This window comes from Homalodisca vitripennis, chromosome 2 (assembly GCF_021130785.1).
Source record: "Homalodisca vitripennis isolate AUS2020 chromosome 2, UT_GWSS_2.1, whole genome shotgun sequence".
Lineage (NCBI taxonomy): Eukaryota > Metazoa > Arthropoda > Insecta > Hemiptera > Cicadellidae > Homalodisca > Homalodisca vitripennis.
Window position 1 is genome coordinate 137,022,022 of NC_060208.1, and position 27,709 is coordinate 137,049,730.

At 33.0% G+C, this 27,709-nt stretch overlaps 1 protein-coding gene across 3 annotated transcripts in view; it reads left to right on the plus strand.

Moving 5' to 3' along the window:
* LOC124354768 (band 4.1-like protein 4) overlaps window positions 1–27,709 on the plus strand; it is a 368,162-nt gene that overhangs the window by 259,974 nt on the left and 80,479 nt on the right. For all 3 annotated transcript variants that reach the window (XM_046805455.1, XM_046805456.1, XM_046805454.1), the window contains exons 7-8: window positions 14,443–14,563; window positions 18,169–18,256. In XM_046805455.1, the coding sequence (XP_046661411.1) occupies window positions 14,443–14,563; window positions 18,169–18,256 (209 nt within the window). The remainder of the gene's footprint in view (window positions 1–14,442; window positions 14,564–18,168; window positions 18,257–27,709) is intronic.

The following is a 27,709-nucleotide window of genomic DNA, read 5'->3' on the forward strand; positions in this document are numbered from 1 at the left end:
TACTACCACTACACGATCATTAAATTTCGAACTCAGAATGGCGGAAAATGCACATAGGTGCAAGATTTCTCGATCTTATCTAGATTCTCCTTTACTGGCACCTAACTCTCATCATCTGACAGCAACACCCTTTTAAGTGAAGCCTATTTACATTACCTACGTACCCGGACACGTCCCAGCCGGCTCGCGTTTCAATAGCCGGTCTCGCACAATATGATGCCGTTACCTCCGCATACATCAGCGTACCTTACCTACAAGACTACATTAAGCAACAATAATAAATAATCTGTTATCCATCGCTGACCTACGGCCCGGTACCCTTTGACCCCACCTTCTCCCCGTTTGTTGGTTCAGTTTTATGTTATCTGATCGCGAGGAAGGGATTTATTCCTTGTCTCATTCCGGCCATTGTTGCCGGAGGTGAAGGTGAATTGATTTAATAACTGAAATCATGACTCCGCTTCCTTATTTGCTCCAGTGCGATGGTACAAATATAAACGTAGCCTTGAGAACCGGCAGCTATTGGCGTGGTTATTATATAACTGTTTTGTGTTATAAATTTGTTTTTTCTTCTTCTGTATTCAAAAAATGCCAGTAAGCATATTTATTTTGCTATACAGTCAATCATAAACAGCACACTTTTGAAGATTTAGTGTTTTTCTCGCTGTAACACACATTTTTATTCCATTTATTGTTTATTTATAACCCTTAGTTACAACTTTAAAGAAAGTTATGCTTATTATGATACACAAACCGAGTATATTAAAGTTTCTGAAATATATCATAGTTAACATAATCATAGTTAAACATAACACATAGCATACCTATATTACAATATTTTTGTGAATGTATAGTTGTGCATTGTTTGCTTTTGTTCTTAATTCATCAAATAATGGGTTATATAGATATGTTACTATTACATTTTTTCATGTTATTAATATTAAATTAGTTGTTTCGTTTTTAATGCAAACGAGTTCAATGCAAAAATCACAGTACTTAGTGTTTGTACAAACGCTATAAAATTGCTTATTTTTATTTATTTATAAGATTTAAATTATGTATAAATTTAGTTGTAAATCTTTGTACATACATATGGTTTCGTGTCATTGTATTAACTTTGTATACTGTTAAACTCAAACTTTGAGGTAGTTTTACCTTTAACGCCGGAAATTTCTACCACGTATTTTAACGAAAAATATATTGAAATTTGTACTTTTGATAAATTGCTGATTTTGTTTAATTGAGACGTTTAAAACTGCATACAACCTTTGATTATATTAGTCATACGGGAGATAAATCATGCATACGGACGAGTTTTGCTGAGATCAGTTCAGTTAGTTCTGAGATCTGACGCTGGGCTGCGCCACATAACTTTGTTACTGTTCAAATACCTGAGAGCCTCTCACTCCACAGAAAGTACTCCGAGCGCTTCACCTTTTTCGTGTCTTAATTTATAGCATTGGATAAATATAAAAAGATACAACAAAACCTTCCTTGTGAGATGATAGTGCAGACACTTGTAATCTTTGTAAAACAAACAGAGATAGAATTTGAAATTTGAGATTAAACTGCTCTCACAATACCATTTTTTTTTTTTTTTTTTACGCACACAGGTGGCCAGCCTGTAGTGTGGGACTCCCCTAAAAACGGGTTTACCCACTAAAAAAACCTCCCTCTACTCTTTTGGATTCTAACCTGGGATTGTTTATCACATTACTTCAGGCTAGGCCTAAATTTGGCTTAAGCCCGTGGGGCTCGCTCCTTATCCAGCCGCTCGGTCAAGGGATCTGGGCCACTTCGCGGTCCAGATCGGGTCTCTTTTCCAGGAGGATGCCCCGGACGAACTGTGACAAACAATCCCAGTTCCCCTCATCCTCCATTATCTTTTATATATTTGTATATATATAAAAGATCACAATACCATTAGTATATATATATTTATTTATTTATTTAAATGTTATAATACAGATTTCAAAATCCAATGACATTGTAACATATTAATATATTATACATTTATATCGTATTGCTAGCAAATTACACAGCAAAATCACTTTAAAAATATACTTTTAAATCCCTGTCCATGCTCTTCATGCCTTCCTATATTTAACAAAAAAATAACAAATAAATAGACCCTATTATAGTATACTCATAAATAAATTATCGATTGTACTAAATTGCACAATGCCATTGATTAAAACAATATACACACTGACAGTAACAATACCGTACATATTTTATTTTATTTTATATTTTGAATTCCTTACAATTGAACCCAATCGTTTGATAATATTTAAACAGCTAGAATTCAAAGCAGTGTCTGATTGTTGCGGTGAATGAGGTCAAGGTCGACGACAATATATCGACATGATCGGGCAGAGCGTTGTCAGTCGCATCATTGTATTGATAGTGGAATTTGTGCCTAGATTTGAGTAAGCAAAATGAGGACTGAACAACGCTCTAACCCTAGACGAGGGGCGGGGAACATTAAAGTCCAAACGGGCAAGCAGTACACTGCAGTCTACCTTACCAGTTATTAGCTTCTTTAAGAAAACTAGCAAACCCACACAGCGCCGCCTACGAAGGCTCTCGAACTCAAACAAAGTCAATAGTTCGGAATACTTTGTCAAATAAGTATAAACTCCAAATGTTTTAAAGTACAAACATCTTAAAAACTTGATTTGTAATTGTTCGATCATTTCAATTCAATAATATTGGAATGGGTTCCAAATTATAAATCCAAACTCAAGTTTTGGATTATATATGTATATACATGTATGATCGGATGGCGTAATAGTTATTATTAGTATTTGTATATTTACTAACGTCTGCCGTTATGGCTATGGACCTCTACTGCATATTTTGTGTTTGTCTCCATAGTTCTGCTCATTACTATAACATTATTTTTTTACTAGTTCTCCTTGCTAATGTTTACTAGATAAGTTTCTAATCATGCAAGTTGCTACAGTAAACTCTGCACATAAAATAGTCCAGAAGCCGAGAGCTAATTTGCATTGAATTAGCACACAACCTAGCTCTCGTGAAATCTGTCGAGAAATTTCCCTATGACTAAGAAAGGCAATGACTATCGGCATCGATATATTTGTGGGGATCAAAATAGTTACGGTATCAAATTTTTAAATATCAAATAATAATTTTGTTATACCAGACTAACAACCTACCTTTAAAACACATAAATTACAATCATATTTACGTGAGCCAATTATATAAAGTGACTGCAATTGGTTATTTTCAGCCAAATAGTTCGATTTCATATCGCTTGCTAACGCTGATTTAACTGATTCCGATTATTTTGCGTGACTCAAGTTAAAAGTAGTCATGACCAATAAAAATGAACTGTACATATTTTTAACCCTTTTGTACATTTCAGTTTTTACTCCCTACCAAAACTAACGTAGCTAGCAATCGATTCCATTCTTAGGGGAAATTTCTCTATGGATTTCACGCAAAACCAGGCAGTGCGCTTTTACAAATTGGCTCTCGGATTTTAGGTCGATATGCAGGATATGTTTATTTCATCATTTTAACCAGAGGATATCCGTACATATAGCACGGTTAATTAACTACAAATCAGTCTTTCTCCCTCTCTCCAACTTTTCGGTGTTCCGCTGGACCAAGATGTAAATTTCAATGTATAATTAAGCTCGGTTTAAATTATTGGAATTACATTTTGTAATATCAACGACCTCGCTTTGTTTACCTTATATTAAGTGTAAATATTTCACAATGAACATTACCGTTTTTTATGTCTAAATGTGACGAAATTGAGCAATTTGATCTCAGTGCCCATTTGGTACTACTATCTAAATATTTCTAAAATTGTAAGTTAAATGTCTTGTCTCAAGACATCTGATGATTTTTTACTCCATATAGTCTACATAAGTAAAGTAATAATGAATTCCATAAGTGCATCGTATCATTTTATGTTTTGTATCACTCAGAAATAGAAAAGATATTATTTAAGATTAAGGTTGTGGAGTCGGTTTATGGTTGAATTTGTTCTTTTGTGTGTATCCCTTCAATTTACTTCCTAAAGATCTGATCTCTCAACGAAAGATTATACTATGCTTACAATATGAATAAGGGTATTTTTGTAACCAGAAACTCATAAAACTTCTAGACGCACAAATAATCCCCAAATATTTTCATTAAATGCTGAAAATTTCTTTTGGAATTATACAAAATAGTGTCTTTTTTATGTCGTCACGAAAGGTGTGTAAAAGGATTATGACTAAATAGTTTTAGAAAATATCAAAAGTTTTACCGAGAAATACACTAACTAATAAAGTGAGTTAAGGTACAGAAATTAGTTTGACATCGTGAATATTCTGCTGTTATATAATTAATAAATAGTAAATACTTCTTTCCAATTATACATTAAACACTTAATATTAAATCTTTATTTTATGAATTGTATAAAAAGGTTAACATTTAAAACTAACAAAATTTTTTGGTTTAGGTAATTTTTTGACAGTCACGTTCAATTATTATTACACATTGTCCACAACTCGTTACATGTTGTAATTAATCATAAAAGTAGATCTGTTTCATAAGTAATATATACGTTTATTTATTTTCATTCAAGATTTTCCCCAACTGTAATTGATTCATCCAGGGCCCGACAAGTCATTGTCCGCCACCCGGCTCAGTTGCCAAGTCTGCAACTCAACAGCGTGTAATTATTGTCAACTCTCATCACGTGAGCGGTGAGGCCTCACTCGTCTGTTTCCGCCTGAAGGTTGGCAGCCCTCGCTCTATTGTTGGTGAACTTTGACCTCACTCCTGCCCTCTCTCTCCACCTCCACCTCTCGGTACTCACTATGCTGACCGCGTACGTCTTGTTCTTACTGCGAATACCGTGATGTAACGAGACCGTCAATTAGGCCTGTTCTTTATACTTGGCCATTTACAAACAGAACGTATAGTTATGAATAATTTTAAAGCAATTGGTTTTAATTGATAAAACTTACATTAAGACGGTAACTTACATTCACCACCGAATGTATTACTTTCAGTCTATTACATTCCACATAGTCCTTTAATTTAGAGCTAAAATAATAATTTGTATGTAAAGTAAATTATTACTCTTTGGTTTATAGTATCTTATCATATGGAACATGACACATATTTCGGCATTATGCCATCTTCACAGTGTACGATCCAATACCTATTTAATAAAATAAATAGAGTGATATTTGTCGATACCAGATGGTATGAAATAATTATATGTTTTGTTAATAAGGTTATTTTCATACTTTGGCAATGCCAAATCACGTGTCGTGTTTAATTTAATAAAATTATACACCCAAAGATAACACTTTGTCATGTTGGATTATACAATAACGTTTACCTGATGGTGGTAGGCCCTAGCCAGGTAGTTGATTTCTCTGAACTTTAGACACCATGTATAAATGATCACTATCGATGACTCATCCATAAACCGTGAAAGCCGTGAAATATGGCTCATAAAATCAAATCATTTGTCACAGTAAGTACTGTACTGTATATATGGCTACAATGCCATGCCACCATACTGATTCTCTCATTGCCATCAATAAGTGGCCTGGGCGTTTGCACATGTGCACACTCCACACACGAAGTCTGGTACTAGTTCGAAAGACAAAGTTGTAAATTCCTAGCATTTTTATTTTTATATTTAAATTCAAACTATTCCATGCCGATTAAAGCATAATGATTTTAAGTAATATGATAAAATTTAGATATTTTTGTTTTAAACATACTATGACAATGCATTTCAAAAGTTTCTACATTTAAAATATACCTCTAACGAAGCGTACCTTGCTCGACATTCCGTAATTATTTCATTTACATAATTAAAACTTCTTTTAACCTACATAAAAGTTTCCACAGTGTCGACTTTTCTGAGAGGTCTGGAATCAAGTAAATATTTTTTTGTAAATTTTAAGTCTATTCTTGGTGTCTGAAAGACAACACAATTAAGTTAGATCCTGCAAAATAATAACAGATACTCGTTTGACCGTTTGGTCAAACGAGTATACTTCTTGGAATACTTCCCCCCTGGAATACTTCTTGGCCAGGTACAATATTTTTACGTTATGAAACGACAGGACAACAGGACATTCAGTATGTAGTCCTTGTCCAGGGAAGCTGTGCGATCGTTTTCGGTTCGAAGTTTTTAACCTGCTCCCAACTCTGTAAGGCAGAAAAGTAGGAAACGTGTTCATCATTCCGTGAGAATTTTTAATTGAAAGAAGCATAATTCATGAATTATCAGGTAAAATTAAATGCTAAATATAAGTACCATTTACAATATGTATATAATGAAACACACATTTTTTTCTTCATATAAGTACACAATTTACTTTAGAAACCTTTTATTCAAAATCATATTATTTTCTCTTCATTATTTTTTATTAAAATATTTGGTATTTATTTACAATAGCGTGACCATGGAAAATGGACTTTTTTCCTGGGGTTGGGCATTTATAGCCAAGTATTATTATCACAGGTGCATATAAACTGGGGGGAAAGTATATTATTGTATTATATTGATGCCTTTCGGGCATTATTGCGTTCAGGATGAAAAATAACCGACAAAATTTTGTCGAACAACACTTGGAGGGTTAAGGAGCAGGGGCATCACGTGATCTGGGATTTGACTTTTGCAAGCTCGAGTTAATTTTTTTCTAAAAGAGCAAGCAGTGCGCAGCACTGCGCAGCGGGCAGGCATCGTTGACAGGATTAACGTACTAGTCACTATCATTTCAGCCAGAGGTACTGTCAAAAACAGAGTTTTCAGAGGATTTCAAAAAATCGTAACTCCTTTGATTTTTGTTGCCGGCGAATTTTTTCTTCACTATTGTTTTCAGGAAAAATTGTAGTTTTCAGGAAAAAAAATGAACATACCTTTCCATGGTCACGTTATTGTAAATTGATACCAAATATTTAATTACCAAAAGTTATAAGTCATAAAAAATATTTCACTCCCTTCTGAAGCCATACCTTATGTACATACTGGAAACCTCACATTTAATTTTCAGCTCTTTTTATTTAGACTTGGGTACAGAACTGCCCAAACGTCGTACTTTAAACACCTGTAACTATATGTATTGTGAACAAGTTCCTTCTTGCTTTTAGGGAAGTTATCCTAAAAGTTCTACATTTAAAAATATAAATGCCCTCAACCTAATATTGACTGCACTATATAGAAGACGACTGCATCCTGGTTGCGAGAATAGAAACTGTTCTGTCCGTAGCTTAGATAAAACCGTCAAAATACACTCCTAACACATTTCGTTCGAAATCCAATATTTTGTATAGTTTTAAACTAACGCTAAATTTATATGGGTACAGATGGTTTGATAAACTTTACATTCCCAAATATCAGCCCGATAGTATGTCTTGATTAATTGTCCAACATTCGTAATTTTGCAACAATTAAAATGGCATGCTCTTAACAACCAATAAGAAACATACATACCTAATTAAAGAACGAGGAACTCGTTATTTACTAACCAAGTGATGGGATGATTTCTCCAAACTGACACTTTCTCTCCTCTCCCCCACCCTCTCCTCAACCCACAATCTTTCTCTTCATCTTTCAACTTCCCGTATGTGAAATATACAGCCTCATTATGATCTTATTGTACTAATTCACTGCACAGTATTTTGAATAGTAATTAGGTATAAAACATTGTTCGGTGATTGCTGTTTAACTAATTAACTATTCTTTCCAAGTATGGAAAGTTTACATCATTAGAGAAAGTATTGTGATATCTACTTTACACTCCATCAATATATGAAGTAAGAGTACTACAGACCACGTCTCGTATTAGGCTTCGCTGAGTTTCGAGGCCTAAAGCGTTTTGTCTACGGCATCCCAGTGGGATAAGGAGTCCCTAATTGTTCAAATTGTTGTAACTAATTGTAATTGTAATTGTTTGTAACTATTAATAATTACTACAAATTTCATTTTAGTAATGGTAGGGCAGCTGCTGCTCCAAACACACACACACACACACACACACACACACAAGACATTATGCTGAGTGATTTCGCTTCGCAAATCTCACGGGGAAGATTTGCACCATCATTTAACTTGATATTGGCTATTTAGAAATGAAATTTTATAATATATTCCAAATTTAAATCGCAATTGATTCTCAAGATATCCTTTTGGATTGTAAGTTTTACAAATATGGCACTTCACAGCGAGGCTAAAATATTAAAAAATTGAATTGTGTAAGGAACATTTCGACGGGGTGACAACCAGAAGGCCTAGATGATAGTCATGACACCAACCGTTTATAGAGCATATGTGTGTAGGGCATGTATGCTCTATAAACCCTGGACATCGTAACCCTAAGAACTAGATTCTGAGGAAGTTATAAGCACTATTTTAAGAAGTCAATTGCCCAAAATGACCTGATCTTTCCATACTTATTTATTTATTTACTAGCAGACTTTGCACGCAATGTCTTCGTAATACGTCACAGGTTTGTTATAGTTATATCGTTTATAATGGCATAATAAAGACACCTGAAATTAATTAATTGTCATTGGAAGATTTTCTAATCTCCTAATCAACTTCACAATTACTAGATTTTAAGTTTAAAGGTCAATGTTTTGAAGCCCTGAAATCGGAGATTGAAACAATTTATGAGTAGGTAGGTATCAATGAAATACAAAGATGTCTGTGATACATTTCATAATATTTAAATGAATAGCTCTAACAATATCAGTACCACTTAAAAAAGTCAAGGCAAGAGTGGAGGAACACGTGGTAATTGTAGGTAGAAAATAAATAAACCTTAGTAAATAAATAAAGTTTTGTTTTTTTTCCTACACTTTCATCCCAATATAATCATAGTAAGTCTAATAACAGCCTCAAATTAAGCTTATTAGTTACATTAATACTAATATTAATACATAATAAAGTTCCTGAATGATTTATTCGTTTTATAAATAAACTTTCAAGTTGTATGCTTTATATACTTCTTGCAGTAAATGCATTATCATAGTGAATAGTTATGATTTGAAATTAGCAATTTAATAACTACTTAAATATCAATATCAATTTTATGACAATCCCTGAGCAAATAACATAGTATATACATAGTATCTACAAGGCTGTACCAGTGACAGTATAAGTTGACCAATGTCACAACTTGCAAGTATCTGACTATAGATATTAATTTTTTACAGCGCTGACTGAACACTAACAGTATTTTATAAACGTTCTCTGGCGGATCTTGTAGATATTATCACAACAGAAACATTATAGCGGTAGCGTTAACATATCGAAAACACTCTCAGTATTGTGTTCTGTTTATAGAGCAGTGTAACCGTTTCTCTGCCAGGTCCGCAACTGATAGATAAATACTCGTACACTGCTACATTCCAGCACAGCTTGACCAGTATGGAAATATACTAATGAGGTAGTTCAATCAATTTTATGACTTTCGTTTACCCATTCTTAATTTTTATCACGATTTATTCTCCAGTATGTGAATATTGCGGACTACGATTAATCAGCTGCTTTGCTTTACAGATTTGTTAACTTCAAAAATGAAACAGCCAGCACAATCAAATAATGCGTGTTTAGTTTACGCACTCAAACTTTGCCTGAGTTTGCATGTAGATGTTGACAAAATTAATAACTAAGCCCGTTGTTTTTTTTAGTACATTACTTTTACAATGTTGTGATACATTTTTTCTTGGCTGCCTGAGATACGAAGCGGTCCGTTCATTGTTGCTATGTTGTAATCAATTGTTGATCTTCCTCACTCAATTATACGGTTGATAGCGATTTGACGACAATTAAAAACTCGGTCAATTGTTTCACGCACATCACCCATCACTGTTGATAAGATTACGTTTCAAATCAGCGTGGTAGATCTAAACGAACAATGTGATTTTTGTCAGTTTTGCGTAGACTAAAATAATTTCCTTCGTACTTGTCGCATCATTCCGAGAAGTCTTTTTCTTGACTATTTTGACTTAAGTGTGGTTGCAGCCATGTTTATTTTCATGCACGCTAGTTCTGTAGTTAAAATCTGGTACATTAAGAAGATGACTAATACGATTGATCAAAACGTATGTTTCTGTTTTTACATAAGAAGAAGAAAAATGTCTTATAAGGTTAAAGTTTTATACGCTCACCATGTTAACTTCCATTCCGATATGTATTTCTGTATTTGTGATTATCCCCTTGTTTTATTTACTATATCATTTTATTTTCGTTTATTTAACCAACCCGTTGCTATTTTTTCAATTACTCTCTTTTGTTGTAGAGGGAGCATCACTAATTCAACTATTTTGAAACTAACCTACCGAAACTGATATGTTATTTAGGAAAAAACAGAGGATTTTATGATAAGGTAGACTTGGAAAAGAACTCTAGTGCTAAAAAGAAAGAGTGGGAATTGTGCTGTCTTGGCAGTAAACGACTTGTCTCGTTATATACCACTTGAATAATATTTCTACATTTTCTACCACCGTGAAGCTTAATACAAACATTTCACCTCAACTAGGTTAAAACGGTCTCTGTTAATAGTTACAAACTCTCTTAAAATATAAAAGATAATATTGGTTTGCTTTTATAAATTTCAATGATAAATTATGTGTACATATAAGATATATTAAATTTGAATATGAGTAAGAAGTATATAGACACAGCTAAGCGTTAAAGTCGAAGTTTTATTACTCTGCCCTGAATAACCAGATCCTTGTTAAGTTAAATCCACTTCGATTTCTTACAACAGACAACGTTAAAGTTTTTTTGTCGAATGATTTGGGAAGATAATAATATGATTTTGCATATTTACCATAATTATAATTAACGAATAGGAATAACACTACGTTTCGTGGATTGAAATCTATCCCCTTCTTCTGGAGTGTAAAAACCACTTGTACATAAGCATGCACACAAAACTAAAAAGTGTACCAATATAGTGCAAAAAAATACCTGCCAGTTCAGTTATTGCGTAATTTTAAAGTGGCAGTAATGTGGCCACTGGCTGTCAATTTAACTGTTTAATGCGTGGTTTGTATCTCCATTTGTGGTTGGGTGTCATGTGAATGTGTTTCAATGTGATACACTACCTACCGTGTATTTTACTTACAATACAGTTTTCTTTTTCTTGATGCAATTTTGTGTGTGCTAAGCTGTTCAGTTAACAGGATCTAGATATACCAGTTTACTACCTAACAACAGAATCTAGACGACTTTATACCTTCTTGGCCATTTATAACTCGAAGTCAGATTCGAAGTTGAGATTTTCACCCTCAGTAACTCCAACCTAGTTTACTCAGAGTATATGAAAACGTGGTGTTCCCGTTTTATAACATCCAATGGTTGTAAATGTCTGTGTTCCTATTTTTTATTCCAAACTTAAATTTAACTAAATCATTCTTTTGGTTTTCTATCTTCTATATTGTATCTGGATTTGTTTTTATATTCACGGTCAAGTAATCGTTACGCGCTACCAAACTCAGTCAATTACCGATGTTTATGTAGTTTTTATAATTTTTCTTTCTTCAAAAATGTGCTTCATATAACTAATTAACATATGTGTATATTGGGATGTCATTGTTACGTGTATTATTCTCTTATTTTTGTCATCACACTATTTAGTGTTGTTTCAACTAAATAAGACTCCCAACTGGTTTATGTTGTAAAGTTTAAGTGTAAAACATAATTTTTGTCCTAAAACTGTAAGTACACCAATTTAATCGTTTTGTAGTTATGTACATTATGAAAACTTTATTTTATTATCTTTATATCTGTACTTCTCAAATACACAATGTTGAAATAGTTTTATATAATTGATTGCTGGTTCTTTTTTAGCGTTATAATGAAATTCAAAAACGTTTTTAAATTGAATAAGTTGTCAGTGAGTCCTCTTGTGGTGCAGGTTGAGGCAGCGTTCCACACGACTTCTGTGCCAGATGTTATCTTGTATCTTGTACCTCTTGTATCTTGTATCAGTCCGTGTGTCTGTCCGGCTCCGTGCAGCACAACGCTCAGCACTGCCGTAATCTGATACTGTTTGTTGTCTCAGTATGAATTATTTACTCAGCGAAAGTGGATCAATACAATCGTGCCCACACAGATTTATTACTGTACTTTGATTAAAATTGGCTCACACAGTATTAATGTCAAGCATTAAATTTTAGGTTGAGTTTAATAGTATTTATTGTTCTGAACGGTTTTAATAATTTAGAAATCCAGAATGACCCATAATACATGTACTACTGTCGAACATTGGATAGGAAGTATATGAAGAACTTACACTTAATTTTATCTATTGTGATATTAAAATTATTAAAGTTACGTTAAAAAGTCACGACATTCAGTTTTCTTATTTAGGCCTGTATACACTATTTAGGTGATATAAAGCTATATTTATTGAAAGAAAAATATCATCACATTACTTAAAATGTTTATAAACATGAGGTGTTAATAAATTAAATTTTGTTTACGTTTACAAATATTTTTATACATGGTGAACCAATCCATTTGGGACATTGTTTGTAACGGTATGACAAGTGAAGATAGAAACTCCGTTTCAACTTCACCCCCTCCCTACTATTTTATAGCAAAATAATTAGATGATTTTTTTGGGTGGGGAGTTGGTTTTGAGGATTTTAAAAATAAAGATGGATTGTGTGGTACCTCAATTCAAAAGCCTCTTAACACAGATCATAAAAAAGTGTTTTCAAATTATCTAGCTGTAAATGTACAAGGTGTTAAAATATATAAAAACAGCTATAACACGTTTTGTTATTGGTACTTTATCGAACAACTTATGAAACTCCAAATTGTACCCACTATATTTGAGGACCTACTCTTCCAAAAATATTCAGTTCCCAAAAGATTTCGACATTTAATAATTAAATTTTGAAACTTTTTAAATGTATATAACTAAAAAATATTAAATACAACCATATGGTTTTAAAAGTAGTACAAACAAAAACAAGTTGTATTTAAACTTTGGCTTTATATCAAGTTTTATATAGTACTTGTGTGTTTTCATATATTCATATTCTAACCAAACATTATACATCTGTCCAATATGTTAAACCATTTAATCAGCGTCTTCAATTCTAAAAGTATCAGTAGAAAGAAGCAGTTATTTACAAATATAGCGAAGAGATCTCAACAAAAATAATCTATTTGACTGTAAAAATGTAAATTTTTACCAAATACAAAAGTGCTCGGTTTACCTCCACCTGACTAACTAAAAAAATTCTTTCATTCGTAAAACTATATTAAAAATTTAAGTGAAATTGATTCTTTCCAAGTGTCTTTCAGTGGTTCCTAACCGTTCCTGGTATCCTTGGTTTATTCCTGAAGTTCTCTTCAGAGTTTTCCTTCATATGGTTTTTAAAGTTAAGTATATGAAAAGAACAATAGCTCCTCATGTCTGTAGTAAAGCTGTTGACATCTTTATAATTTAATGTAAGTGTATTTATAAAACCATATTAATAATTTACGTGTTAAATTGATTTTTAAAGCCTCTTACAGTGTTTCGTAACCGGTTCTGGCATCCTTGGTTTATTCCCGAAGTTGTCTTCGGAGTTTCCTTTCGTTTGCTTTTTAAGTTAAGGCGATAAACAGAACAGTAGCACTCCATGTCTGTAGGGCAGCTGTTGTCGTCTTTAGAATTTAATTTGAAGTGTGGATAGTCTGTACTGTTTGTCGATCATGAAAATTCGATTTTCACTTAATTATTTTAGAAAAATATTATATAAAATGACAGAAACATAAGGCGCGTATTTAAGTGTGTTTCTTTTTTTGTGTACATTATTCATTACTAACAAACATGATAAATAATTCTTCCTCCTTGTTGAAAATAAAATGTCAGATATATATATATATATATATATATATATATATATATATATATATATATATATATATATAAGGGTAAATAATTGTGAATAAATCTATACAATGTTGTTATAATTTATGTTATTTTATTTATACATAATTATTATATTTCGGTTCTAACATAATTGAATTACTTATTGAGTATGGACACTAAAATATAACGATAACAAACAAGATCATCTTTTTTTAATTCAACTGATTTAAGAAAACAAACTAATTGTATAATACTTTCATAAGTGTTTACTGCTCTTTATTTATTACTCGCATGCTTACTGATACAGTGAGATTTGTTTGAATTATATTAAATTACATTATAAATCAAAAAAAATGTCAAACTTAAGAATCTAATATTTATGAAAAATATTATGAAAAATACCTCTCTCGATTTCACAACGTTACAGCGGAGTTTGAGGAAGAAATCTGATCCCAGCTGTATCCGAGTTCTGGTGGTCGTTGGCCATCGATGACGGCATTATCGATCTGCACATACTATTCTCTCCACCAAAATTTAAAAAAAATTCACGATATCCTGTTGTCTATTGTTGCAGCGGAATTAGGAGATTACGACCCCCGCCGACACTCCCCCGGCTATGTGTCCGAGTTCCGGTTCCTATCCAACCAGACGGTGGAACTGGAGGGCAAGATAGCGGAACATCACAAGGACCTGCAGTAAGTAATGTGTCTTTACATTAAACTTTTGTTTTGGATTGTTATATAGGCATTGTGATTGATTGATTCAATACAATGAGTATTTTCGATTGTACATAATCGAATGAATTGTAGTACTGAATGAAATCAAATTTAATTAAAATACAGGTTCTTAAAGAGGGAAAAGTTACTTCTATAAAATTGTTCACAAACTCGCAACATTTATGAAAAACAAGTATCGTATTTGATCATCTTTAGGTCGGGGTAAGAGCTTACTATGTCGACTCAAGTATTTCGTAATAAATCTCAAGACCATTTTGGTTCATCCATTTAGATTGATGATAGTAATAAAATTATATTACATATTTTTCTGAATTATATTAATATTATTTTATATCATTATTTATTATATTTTATGTATGTGAATGTATGTATATGTTATATGTATATGTATGTATATATTTTGATATCGTGTGACTCACAAGTAACAAGGTTCTCACAGTTTCCTGTTAGTATTGGAACATATTTGTAAAATCTTATTATTTGTTAATTTTACACACTGTAGACAGACTGACTAGGGGCATTGTTTCCTTCGCTGTGGTGTTTGCAACGCATTCTAGCAATGGTGACCTTATCAAATTATTTTTTTTTTATCTTGTTCGGTGTTTACTCAACATATTTGACACCAAGTTTCATATTTTGACCGATTTGTTTTAATTATAATAATTGTGGTCAGTTGTTTAGTCGCACATAGATAAGTATATCGCTCATAAGTAAAACACCGCTGTTCGGTGTAAACATTTCCAAACAAGCGTAGTTAATCAGTTGTAATGGACGAATTCGATTAACCTCGTCTCTCTTGCGGTTAACCACGGTCAACCACATCGCAGCAGATTTAGTTTGTCCGGTGAACCCTCCGATGTTCTGTAACCTGAAAGCGTTTTCTGGGAGTACGCCCCGCCGATACCGCTAACGGCAGAGCGGGATTGACAACGCAATCTCGGAACCAGCAGGAGTCTAACCCACCACCGGGGGGAACGCCTTGAGAAATGCCTTTGTGGTCGTCAGAGAAACGTTCCGGCCCAACAACAGTTAATTGGACACAAAACTTCTAATTGCCTTGACACCTGTTGAGAAACTGGTGCACTGATTTGGGTCAATGCGACCACGACGGCCACTCTCAAGCGAAGGGTTATTCTAAAACAGATGGCGAGGATTCGGGATGGATGTTTCCATCCTACGTACAATCCAGTAGTGTTGTTTGTTTCATTTTTTTGCAACGTATGTACTGTGTAGCACTCCAAAAGAATGAATAAAGTTATAAGCAGTAATTAAAATAACCTTAATTGTTCTAAAATCTTCCGACACCAAGACTGCAAATCGTGCAACTTCAATTTATAGTATGAACTTCCTGTTCAAAGAATAGTATAATCCTATTTCGGCGTGATTCTCAGCAGGGATCGATTAATACACTTTTAGCCAAATTAAACTGAAAAGGAAGTTTGTGTTTTCCTTCAAAACGTGTAATAATATGCTTAATTGCGAGTTTTGTTTGTTATTAGTTAATAGTATACAACACATCTTTAGACTTCATCATAGTATCAATAAGTCACGGATCATTAAAATCATTAATCGTAACAACCGATAAATCAGTAATCGTGTGTTGGTAGTGTACTGGTTAACATCGTCTTCTGTAGTCTACAGATATATGTTGTTATATAACACTGACACTCCTAGGTTAGCGAGTAGCTTGATAGTAAACAAACACATTGTTGGTCCAGTTCTATAATGGGCAACATTGGTTCACGGAGGACCGCTTAGGGGAGGTCCTCTTCAGCGTAGTTTTGAAATATTCCTGTATTGCCATGTATGTGCTATAAAGGAAAGGTTTTCTTAGATAAATTAATCTTTTTCAATAAAGTATTTAATAACACCCACCATTTGGAATTTAAGAAAGTGGAATTGGTGAGTATGCAATCGAAATGTTCAGTCACGACTTGTAGGGTGCTGAGTAGTGATGAGCGACGTTTTCATAGCGTAAATTGTTTACGACTGACAGTCCTTGATTCTTGACATGGGGTTAAAATAAATTTATAATTTAATGTGTATTATAATGTAACCCATAAACAAAATAAATAGCAAGTCAACAACATATCAAGCTCTGCCTCAGACTGTAGTCCAAGCCAATTTATTTTCTGGTATATTTGTTTACAGAATACATACAATTACTTAAAAACTTAAAAATTACGTGAACTAAGTAATCATTGACATGGAATTATTTGCCAATGTCATCTAAACTATGTATTTACGAAACTTAACTAAGCTTTATTAATAAGATTTCAGTGTTTTAGTTATATATTTCTTACTTTATCGCTCATTGTTAACACATTTAATATAAATTTCTAGGTTACATATTGAATGTTGTAGTTCAATAATTAGTATTGAAATTTCATTTGTTCAGTGAATTAAGTCAGTTATTAACTGTATTTTAACCCACAAAAATGTAGGTTTCTTTGTGGATTAAATGTGTAATGTCATTGCTGTTATAGACATTCTTGTATCTACAAAGAACAACACTGTGACATGGAATTCTGAACCAAACTTACTAGTAAACTATATATTTAACTAGTTTAATGTTGTGTAATTATTAATCAGAAATTATAATTTTCTAAAACTTGTTGATCTTGACAAATTTTTATTGTTTTGTTATGATCGTTCTTTCTTAATGATTATTTAGTGGATACAGGTATAACACATCAAAATATAAATTATATATATAAAAGCATAATAAGTTGTAAACACATAACACCACAAGAACGTGAGCACTTACAAATGTAAATAGTGTTTATCTCTTATATTTGCAGAAACGTCACTTTGTAACGTAAACCTTCTCCCTACAAGGTTTACGCAAATGGAGTGTCAGCAGAAATTATAAACACAGCTGTGAAATATAACTCCGACTTTCTCTGGTCTGTTTCCTGGTAAATCCCAGCTTCCAGAGGTCACGGAGTTGTTACAATACTGACGGACTGACCACCAGGCCACTCTCGACCTTGTGCCTAGCCGCCCCCACGCGTACTAAGTGCACAGCTGTCGCTAATACAAGCTGTGGTACTTCCAGGATGGCAGAGATTCCTTGTGACTATAAATGAGATAACTGTGCTCAAGGAAACATTTGTCCTTTCACTAGTGCATGATAATTGATTGACGTCCCAGGCTGGAGTCAAGACGAATGTTCAGGGATTTCAACCAAGGATTGTAAGAATTAGTATCTTGTAGTGACTTGTTGTGTAAAGCTGATGGGCAGGGTTTCAATCTGAAGACTTGTTGAGATGAAAATTTAAAATCAGTGTTTATTTACTTTCTTCATAATTTCCGCTCATCGCAAGATGATATTGTAGATATTGTAGCTAAAACGTTGAAGAAAATGCTTCTCTAAAAACCACGAATTTCGTAAGCTTTTGATACTCATCCTTTTTTGATCAGGATGATAGAGGACGAAATATTGTTTTTGTTGACGAACCCCCGCATCATGTCTTGAAAATTTTAAACTGTCCTGTAGTTGATATTCCTCCTGATTAATCTGAAGTAGGCTAAGGAAACGTAACATGAGGGTAATGTTTCAGGGGCCAACTTCCTTCAGTCGCCGAGCTCAACTATCTGGACAAGGTGAAATGGCTCGAGATGTACGGGGTAGACCTTCATCCCGTTTTGGTAAGTGTACTTTTTAACACTTTAATATAGTAATTAGGTGAATTAAAAATCAAATTATTGGAAAGCCCAAAAGTCAAAAAGTTCTATCATTAATCAATTAATATTATCCCAAAGTATTATGCCAACAGTATATTATCCCAAAACGAGTTGCAGAAAAATCTGCCACTTAAAGCTAAAAACCATAGGGACTAAATTCCACTATTACAATAAATAAGTAAAATATTACCATACTCTTGTCTTCTAATTAATTTGCCCATTTTTAACCTGAATTCTTTGTTTGTCTTGAAATACACAAAATATAATGATTTCAGTCATCTGGCCTAAACTAAATAAACCAAATAAGTTATCCTAATATACAATTATTTGAGAAAATGGTGTAAATTTAAATTCTTTTACTAAACATAATTGTTCTAACTATCCACAACTAATTCTCTAAAATTCAGACTATTTGCTTCTTTCCTTTGTTTGACCTTTCTTCTCTTTTATCACAACTAACTGTAGATTTGTGGATCTCAATGCTTAGGGTTTTAGGTAAAACATTTCCTTATATTTTATTTCAAAGTAACATGATACTACTTACTATTAAACTTTTTGGGTGAACACACTAAAAGTTAAATTAAAGTGTTCAGTTGATTTCTTTGTCATTTCTTTTACCACCCCTCGAGACTGCAACGTTATTGAAACGATTCACCAAATCACGGATGTAACCATCGACTGTTACATTGTAGCAGAGAAATATTCAAACCGACAGTTGACATCTCGTTATGATATGACAATTCCATCACACAAGATCAAAGAAATCACATCTCTGTTGTCAATGGGCTCTCAGAACTTATCATCCGTGAAAATAATGGTTCGTCGGAACTTACCTATTCCATGAAATCAATCACACTATGGAAATCGGTTTTCTTTGTCACAGTTATTATTGGTGAATTCTGTTTCCAGAAATACTACTTTTATTTCATCATTGATTGATGAGCGCCGCATCATTCTAGGATATTTTTGTTAACCTTATGTAGTATGATGTGTTATAGCACATGAGGATATTATATGTACTGTACTCTTGACCCGTACATTTTGCCTTAATATACTTAAATAAGATAGAAGCTACAATAGCAAATCTACATATTAGGTGCAAATAAATAAATCAATTTTAAAATACTTTTAAGTACCGCATATTAAGAAAAATGCATCTACTTTTATTAAATTTAGGCATAAAGAATGTATTGACTACATAATCACATTTTTTCAGTTTTGAATCCTTGATGGAAGCAGAACTTTTTGGAAGCAGAAAACAGTTTTGCTTAAAAAATGTTGTTGAAGCAATCAAATTTCTTGCAGATTAGATCTTCGCATTAAACAATTTTTAATTTAGTATACATGCGTAATAAACAAATTGTATAAATATTATTAGTCTAAATAAAGTTTAACAATCGATTCTCAGTTGGAGTATATTATAGTTGGTATTTTTCTTCTACTTTTATATCTTAAATAATGTCTTAATTATTGAGCTTAAGCAAAGCCTATCTCTCTGTCTGTCCGCCCAATATCTCAAAAATGACTAAACTCGAATGTGACTTAAAATTTGTGCTGGCATTGATTGCACTGCTATTTTTTCGGACAGCAGAATGAAAGCTGTTTTCTAAGCAGTTCTAATGCTTTCTAGTAGTATGGTCTTGTCACTGTCTAAGAATAATTCTTCCATGACTATGAAAATTGATTAGATTTACTACAAACTCTAGGATCTCGTAATACTAGTGGGCTCCAAATACTTTATACTGATAAATTTTAAATATCTCCAAATAAATAGTTCTTACAGTGGACGAATATTGATTACAGTTTGAGACAGTATAATAGCGTACAATAATAGTTGTATCACTGTTAGACAACTAGATGAAGATACTGAAAGTAGTTTTATTTCCATCCAAATAAATAGTTCTTACAGTGGACGAATATTGATTACAGTTTGAGACAGTATAATAGCGTACAATAATAGTTGTATCACTGTTAGACAACTAGATGAAGAGACTGAAAGTAGTTTTATTTCCAACCAAATAGTCGATCTGTATATGGATAGCTGACGACGATTTAACGATAAAAACTATTGGTCTACTCGTATAGTGTGTCTAGCTAAGAAAAATATTACCTAAAGTTCTAAATACTAATCTAAATTAAATATAATATTATCAAATCATTGTTCGATCATTTTAATCGTTATTATACTCTTCAAGTTCGACTTCCACAAAATCTTGCGCGGCTGACAATCGATTTCTTTCTGAACAAAATTTCCTCTATAGATTTCAAGAAAAAAACCAATATTTTGTGCCTATGCAATGCAATTGTCTCTCGGTACATACACTAATATTTTCTTTACACTGTTGACACTATACTAACTTCTAATACATACACGTCAATATACAAAGTTGTTACATCAGCTTTTCTGTTGTTATGTTGGCTGCCTTCTACGTTTAAATATTTTAATCAGATTTTATAAATAATGTTGATTATGTTGGCGACAGAACCGCCTGGAAATTGTCGGATCAGCTAAGTACCGGCTTGGTGGTGGAAGGAGCAGTAGGACAGTGGGTGGTGGGTTGGTGGAAGATGACGCTCCCTGATAAACCCCGTGCGTGCGGACGTGTTTGTACCTGTTGATGTCCTTTCTTATCACACGCACACCTTCAATAGCATTTTGCCAACGCGCCCGCCGCCCCCTCGCCCGCCTTCGTCCTCCTCACTTTAATATCCTCTTGTCTCTTTCATAATGTTATATTAAATACACGTTTTATGTTAAGCACACTGCAATATTTTTCTCCGAAAATATATTTTGGAGATTTTGTTTGTTATCTTCCATATATTTCATCTGGTATTGAAGGTATCAGGGCAATCTTGAATAATATTTTTTAGGACGAAAGTTGTTAATCACCTTAGGTCGCGTAATGCATCGTTTTCCTTCCATTTATAATACACAAATCTGTGTTCTAATCCTTACGACAATCATCTTAACAGATTCTAGACGTCAAAATAAAACGTTTTTCAAAGAAAAATTACAAAAATTTAATTTTTAGAACGAGAATCCTATTAAGTTTGAGAAAACACTTAAGTTTTTTGTACCACTAAAAGTTAGAAATTCAACTTTGAAGTTGGTATCTTTCACAAGTAAATTTCCATGATGTAATCTTTCAGCATAACTGTTCTTGTAGAATTCTTCTAGACACAGGAATAAAATCCGCAATTAGCTGCAGACAAAATACTTGTTACTTGGTGCAACAAGTTGTTAACACAACACTGGTCATGATACACTGGTAAGTGTCGGTTACATCCAGGATGTGTGTCACGTGTCTATGCTTTTGATTCGTTTCTTCCTGCTCACGGGATTCATGGTTGTAAAGGTTTGTGCCGTTCTATCACCAACTTGACAAAACGGCAAAGAGAACAATCCTGCTCATGAGTTCCACAATCTATGCGGCCGCCCACCCCCTTTTTAATTTAGAATATGGGCAATATAGTCCTTGGGAATTCACGTAGATCCAACCGACAATCACTCGAAGGTTCCTTCTTCTGGAAATGTAGGTATTATGGAACTGAAACAGTGCAGTGCACACATGTGGGAGCAAGTAGAGAAAAAGGAATTAGGTGCAACATGCTGTGATTTTACGTCATATCAGTGGGGCACGTGCCAGATGGTAAGATGATAGTCCACAGGACCAGTGGACCTTTTCGACCAGAAAAGGAAGAGTGTCAACGACAGTCAGATGGTAGGTTGAGTTTTGTATTAAATGGTTTCCACATTGCGGAAGTATTCAGTAACGACATAGCATAAAGACATACCACAACCTGTTAAAATGCAGTGCTTTTATTTGATTGATTTACGTAATATCTTAATGTACAATTGTAAATTTCTACAAAATTATACAAAAATGAATTTCTCTTTATTGTTTGTATTTTTTGTGTTTTCTTAAATCTGATCTAAATTTTTTCCTTGTCTAACTAAATGACATAAGATATTTAGCTAATCAAAATCAAAACAGGTCTGAAAAATATGAATAGTTAATTTAGATGATAACAGTTCTCTAAGAAATATCAAACCTCCTTTCTTTTATTATTCTGCGATTGCAAATAAAGTAACAAAGAGTAAGAGCGATTGTAAACAGCTTCTCTTTGTCACTGTCACTGCCAACAACAGTGACTTACTAATCACCGTGATTCACTTTGTGGAACGTTCGACGTCAAACTGCCAGTTGGCTGTCACTCTTAAGCGTCTTTAATCCAGCCTTCCTCCTCCTTGCTCAATAAACATTTAACAATTTTTAGAGAAAAGATTATTTTTGTATTACTTTAATTCTTATACATTCAAACGTGACATTTTTTATGTACGCCGTAAGCTTTCAATCACTTACTTAATTAATAAAAGTTGTTTACATATTAGATAGTTTTGCTTGTAATTAACTTTTAATGCCCATGTTGGGTAACTGTGACTTGTAAAGCAAGTAAGCCACCTTTAGTTATGTGTGACATCCGAGATAGCATCAGTGTCGTAGATATAAAGAACCCACTACATGTTCTGGTGAAACGTTCTTCTATATACGAACTTCAATTCATATTAACTAGATGAAAAGCCAATATATCAATAATATATGGTATTACGTTATTATATTTTGTTTGTCTTGCGTTATCAAATGTATTAAAGGATAAGAACTCCAATTTACTATAAAGCGTCGACATGCTACTTTATGTACACATTATAATGTATTTTTATTTTATAGTTAAATGGAATGTAGATTAAACCTTAATAATACCTGCTATTTAAAATTAATTATAATTTGATAGTTAATCAAAAGCACAATTTCATTGACGATCAGTAAATCTAACGTATAACATGAAGTCATAGATTAGGTCTGATTTTGGTGTCTCTATGTCTATTAGAGGCTTAATGTCAAGTCGACATATTCATCCTAATAGGTTCAAGCAAAGATATCACTTTATATTTGACCTTCAATAACAAGAATGCTTTATTTCGTTTAAATTACTTATTAAATAGTTATAAATTCTGATCTTATTCAATAATTTTAATTGTACTAAGCAGTGTCAAGTACAGTCATAATTTGGGCATCATTTATCGTTGCAAATGAAGATTGCAATCATTGCATTTAAAAAGGGGTTCAAGGGTAAAATTAATATTGGACTGTGTTAACCCTGCATACTCCCACGTCTCGGGATAATGGAAGGTTACCCTAAAATATTTTAATGATAGGGTCTGATCTGAATTTCCCAGTTACCTCTCCCGAATACCCTCCGATAAAACAAATTGTGTATAATTTGCAGCAGCGGACTGATAAGGCGCGTGCGTGTGATAAGGGTCGGGCGGTACAGATTCACGCACGGGCTTATCACACGCGTTGATCTCGGGTTCGTTCAGAACCTGGACATTAGTTTATTGTACTTTTCCGAGATTGGTATTGGAGTAACATGCAAGGATTTAATCACATATAATGCATAACCCCCTCCCTGTTCAGCATTACACTGATAACCATTGTTTGACTAGCTGGTGGTTGATGATCTTCCTTCATTCTTGTTTGATCGGTCGAGAATTATGGTTTCTCGGAGTTTTGATTCTTCAATATAGGTTTTTCATATTGTAGCCCACTTATATTACAATTGAACTATACATGTTCTTAGTGTTAGCAAAGAAACTAGAGAGTTAATGGTTAAAATAATTGTTTGTTTTATTTTTTAATAATTTCTTTTGTCTTGGCAGTTTACGTAGAAGATGTACCTCGAACAGTTTAAGATAGAATTTTAGAATTTCCTGTCACATATACCTTAGCGTATACTGCTATCCGTTTGTATGAAAGAGGAGGTAAGGACTGCATCAATGTGAAGATATTGGTCAGTCAGAATTGATATGAGAAAAATCAATTTATAATCATTTGTAATTCTGTACAGACCACGCCTTTTCTCAAACATACAAACCATTTAACAGAATCAGAATTTGTGTTCAGGCATACACAGCGAGCCTTCATCCAAAGAAAGGAGTTACATCCACAGATTAGCAGAAATGTGTTGCATACCTGAAACATTGGATTGAATTTTCCATTAAATTCCAAAAAAGGAATACTTCAAACTGTCGTCAAGACGTTACTCATGATGTTATTATTATTGTCAGTGTTCAAAACCAATTTTCAACCTCCTCTAAAAACCCTTACTCCTAGTCCTAGATTATGGACATTGTTAAGGGGGTCTAACTGTTGCTCTCTGAACGAAAATGAAATTTAAAAGTTATGTATTGACATTACTTTTAGGTTAGGGTGTACAAGTTAACTAATGCGTAAATTACTTTATTTGCGACTATACTATGCAGAATATTAAACAACTCAAATTTATGGAGTAGAGAAACAAACAATACGAGTATTAATTATATCGTACTGACATTACAGATTAAATATGCAGTCCTAAATGTGTTAAAAATGCATAAAAAATAATTTGTATTTTTGTGCATTTGGTTCAAAAATCAAATATTTCAGGACTTACCAATATAACTATAATTAATTTTAGTAATATTCGATGTCACATCTGACTTTGTATAAAGGTAATTAAACACCTCGTAAGTAGGTAAGGAAGAATATTACATAAGATGAATTCAGTACGCTATATACCCATTACCTTGTCCATATTCGTCTTATCGTATCGTTATTCTTTCGGGGAAAGCCGAAAATGTTGTGTTGGCTCCTCAAAACCCCTCCCCTGATCATTTTGCATTCAACTTCCTGCCACGTGGACATAAAAAAACATACCTTTTCTTTGCACTCAAAGGAATTGGGGTTTTCTGATCTTAGTTTGACTATATTGTTATTTTCCAAACATAATGTATGGCATTTTTTATTTAAATGGTGACTGAAGTGAATATATGTGTAATTGTAAATATAATGTCAATGTAATAAATATGCATTATTATTCCTTATGTATAATATTAAAAACTTATTAATGAGAATTAATTATAATTTTAAGTGAATAATTGTTTATACTTTCTCCAAAATTGCTCTCATTTGCAAATTTTTATCTCAAATTTGTGTTAAACCTCGTGGTAATAAACGTTGCAAACAAAAGAAAGCCCGTATAGAATTATAGTAAAACTGGTCTTAATAGAATTAAACTAGAGCGTTGACTTTTCTAGAAAATATTATCACGCTGTAATAGGTTGTTTAAGCGTAGTTAGTTCGTTACTCTTTAGTGAATTAAAACTATGTAATTACTTATTTATAAAAACAAAGTTACCCAAAATGGAAAAAACCTCTTTATTAATGCGTATAAATAGTATTTTTTTTTTAACATATTGACTGCGGTAGCTGCACGTCTTTTCCACTCCCTCTGTCCTAAACTTGGTAAATGATTCGTGTCGCAGTGGAAGTGTTGGATAGTTTGTCTTTTTCATAATAAGTCTTAACGGAATGAAAAGAACCGTTAGATATTTAGCATAACATCAACATCAACATAAATCACATACAATGCTCAAAATATTTCATGAAACTCTTAAAATGATATTACCTTACTTTTTTATTGTTTGCATTTGTGGCTGTAGTAATGCATGATTGCATATACTGCTTAAGTTGTATAGTTCTTATTTTGTATTATAAATTATTTAATGTTCTTGCATTAGATGGAAACTTAACTCTTAACATCAATTTCTGTTCTTTTATTTTCTGTACAATAGGTTGTTAATGTTTAAAGTTTGCCTTGGACTAAGTTTCCTTGAATGTAAAGGGAAATTCTGAACAAAGTGTGAGTTAGGTAAGGTCAAGAAGTCGGACGTATTGTAGACTGTACAGTAGTCCAAGGTTCAGCTATTTACTACTTGTACACGTAATTGAGAAGGCAGTGACTGTGGGCGGCGCACCTACAGGAAGAGCGGTAACATCAGACATGTTACATTGATTACAAATAATCGAACCCGAGTCGCCTTCAGTATCATAGGGAATGTTCCCTTCCTGTTTGTCCCTTAACGCGTTTGTTTTCCATCGGATGTTTTCCCGCCGGAATTGGATCGTGTTTTCCACTTATCTTATTGGATTGCTCCCCTGAGACCCGTTCTCCAATGTTTGAAGGCGACCTTTTTAGCCAATTATATGTCTCTTAGTTGGGAAACGTGGTGATGGTTTAAGCATAAGTAACATCTTATAAACACAAGAAATTAAAGCATCCATATCTTTTGAATGTTTTATACGTATTTCTACATTTTTCTTATTTCAAGAATTTCTTTTTATCACTATCGCTGTAATTAAAGTTTCCTTTCAATAATATTATATTTAAGAAGTCTTATATGCCACCCATAGTACTGGATTTAAACCTCAAAGCCCTCGGACCATTACGTTATACTATATCCAAAGTAATAATTTATACTCACATGTTAAAAGGTTATAGAAACAATATATTCAGAATAGTTTTAGTTACAAATAGTTTAGTGTTTCTCTTTATTAAAAATATTCTTCTTAAGAGTTCTTCTTCTTTCTTAAAAACTGCCTCCTTGATATTTATTTTCCCCATAAAAGAAACTTCGTTATAGAACAATATATGTTATTTAAACCGTACACATCCGTACGTGTTACTAAAATTAGTATTAGAAGTTACTAAAATGATGAATCTTTGTTACTTTTCATACAGTTTATAGAGGCTATGTGATGGCTTGCTTTGTATTTAAGGCTAATTAAGGCCTTATTGACTCTATAAAACAACAACTAATAAAATTACTTTATTCACTATTATATTAAGACCCTAATGCCGATTCTGAACCACAACAGTATTGAACTCGTAGTACTGGTTAATTAATAAAACAATCTCTTAATTTTTGGCAATTTTCCTTAGCTTCGTGCTATCATTCCCGGCGAATATATATATATATATATATTACATGTCTGTTCTGTCCATCAAACAAACAAAAAAACGTAATATGCAGAGTAGTTTAAAAATACTTTCTCCTATTTTAGCATGGCTTTTCAAAGCAGACAACACTTAGGTACCTACGTTACTATTTCCAATTATTATTCTTGAGGTATAGTAAATTTATTTGTACTTGAACTATTTACCCATCCATCTAAAATATTGTTTTATAATTGTGAGATAATAGGATCAATCTGCAATTACGTTTTGAGAAGTATTTAATACAAGATATTAAAAGACTAGAATAACTATAAATCTTTTACACCAGTATAATACCCACAATTTTAGATTTTACACGCTCTGCTTGTATAACGTAACAAAATAGTACACCTTTCACCGGAGACGGCTAGCCTTTGCCAGCGCCTGTCCTCGATTTGAGAGTAATTTCCAGAACTTAATTTACACACAGATATCAATTTAGGATCGCATTTAATATCTGTTTGACCTTTGCCCCGCAATCTACTGGGATCTGCCGACAGACCGACGTGGGCTTGACGATCCATTGATTCTCCTCTCGAT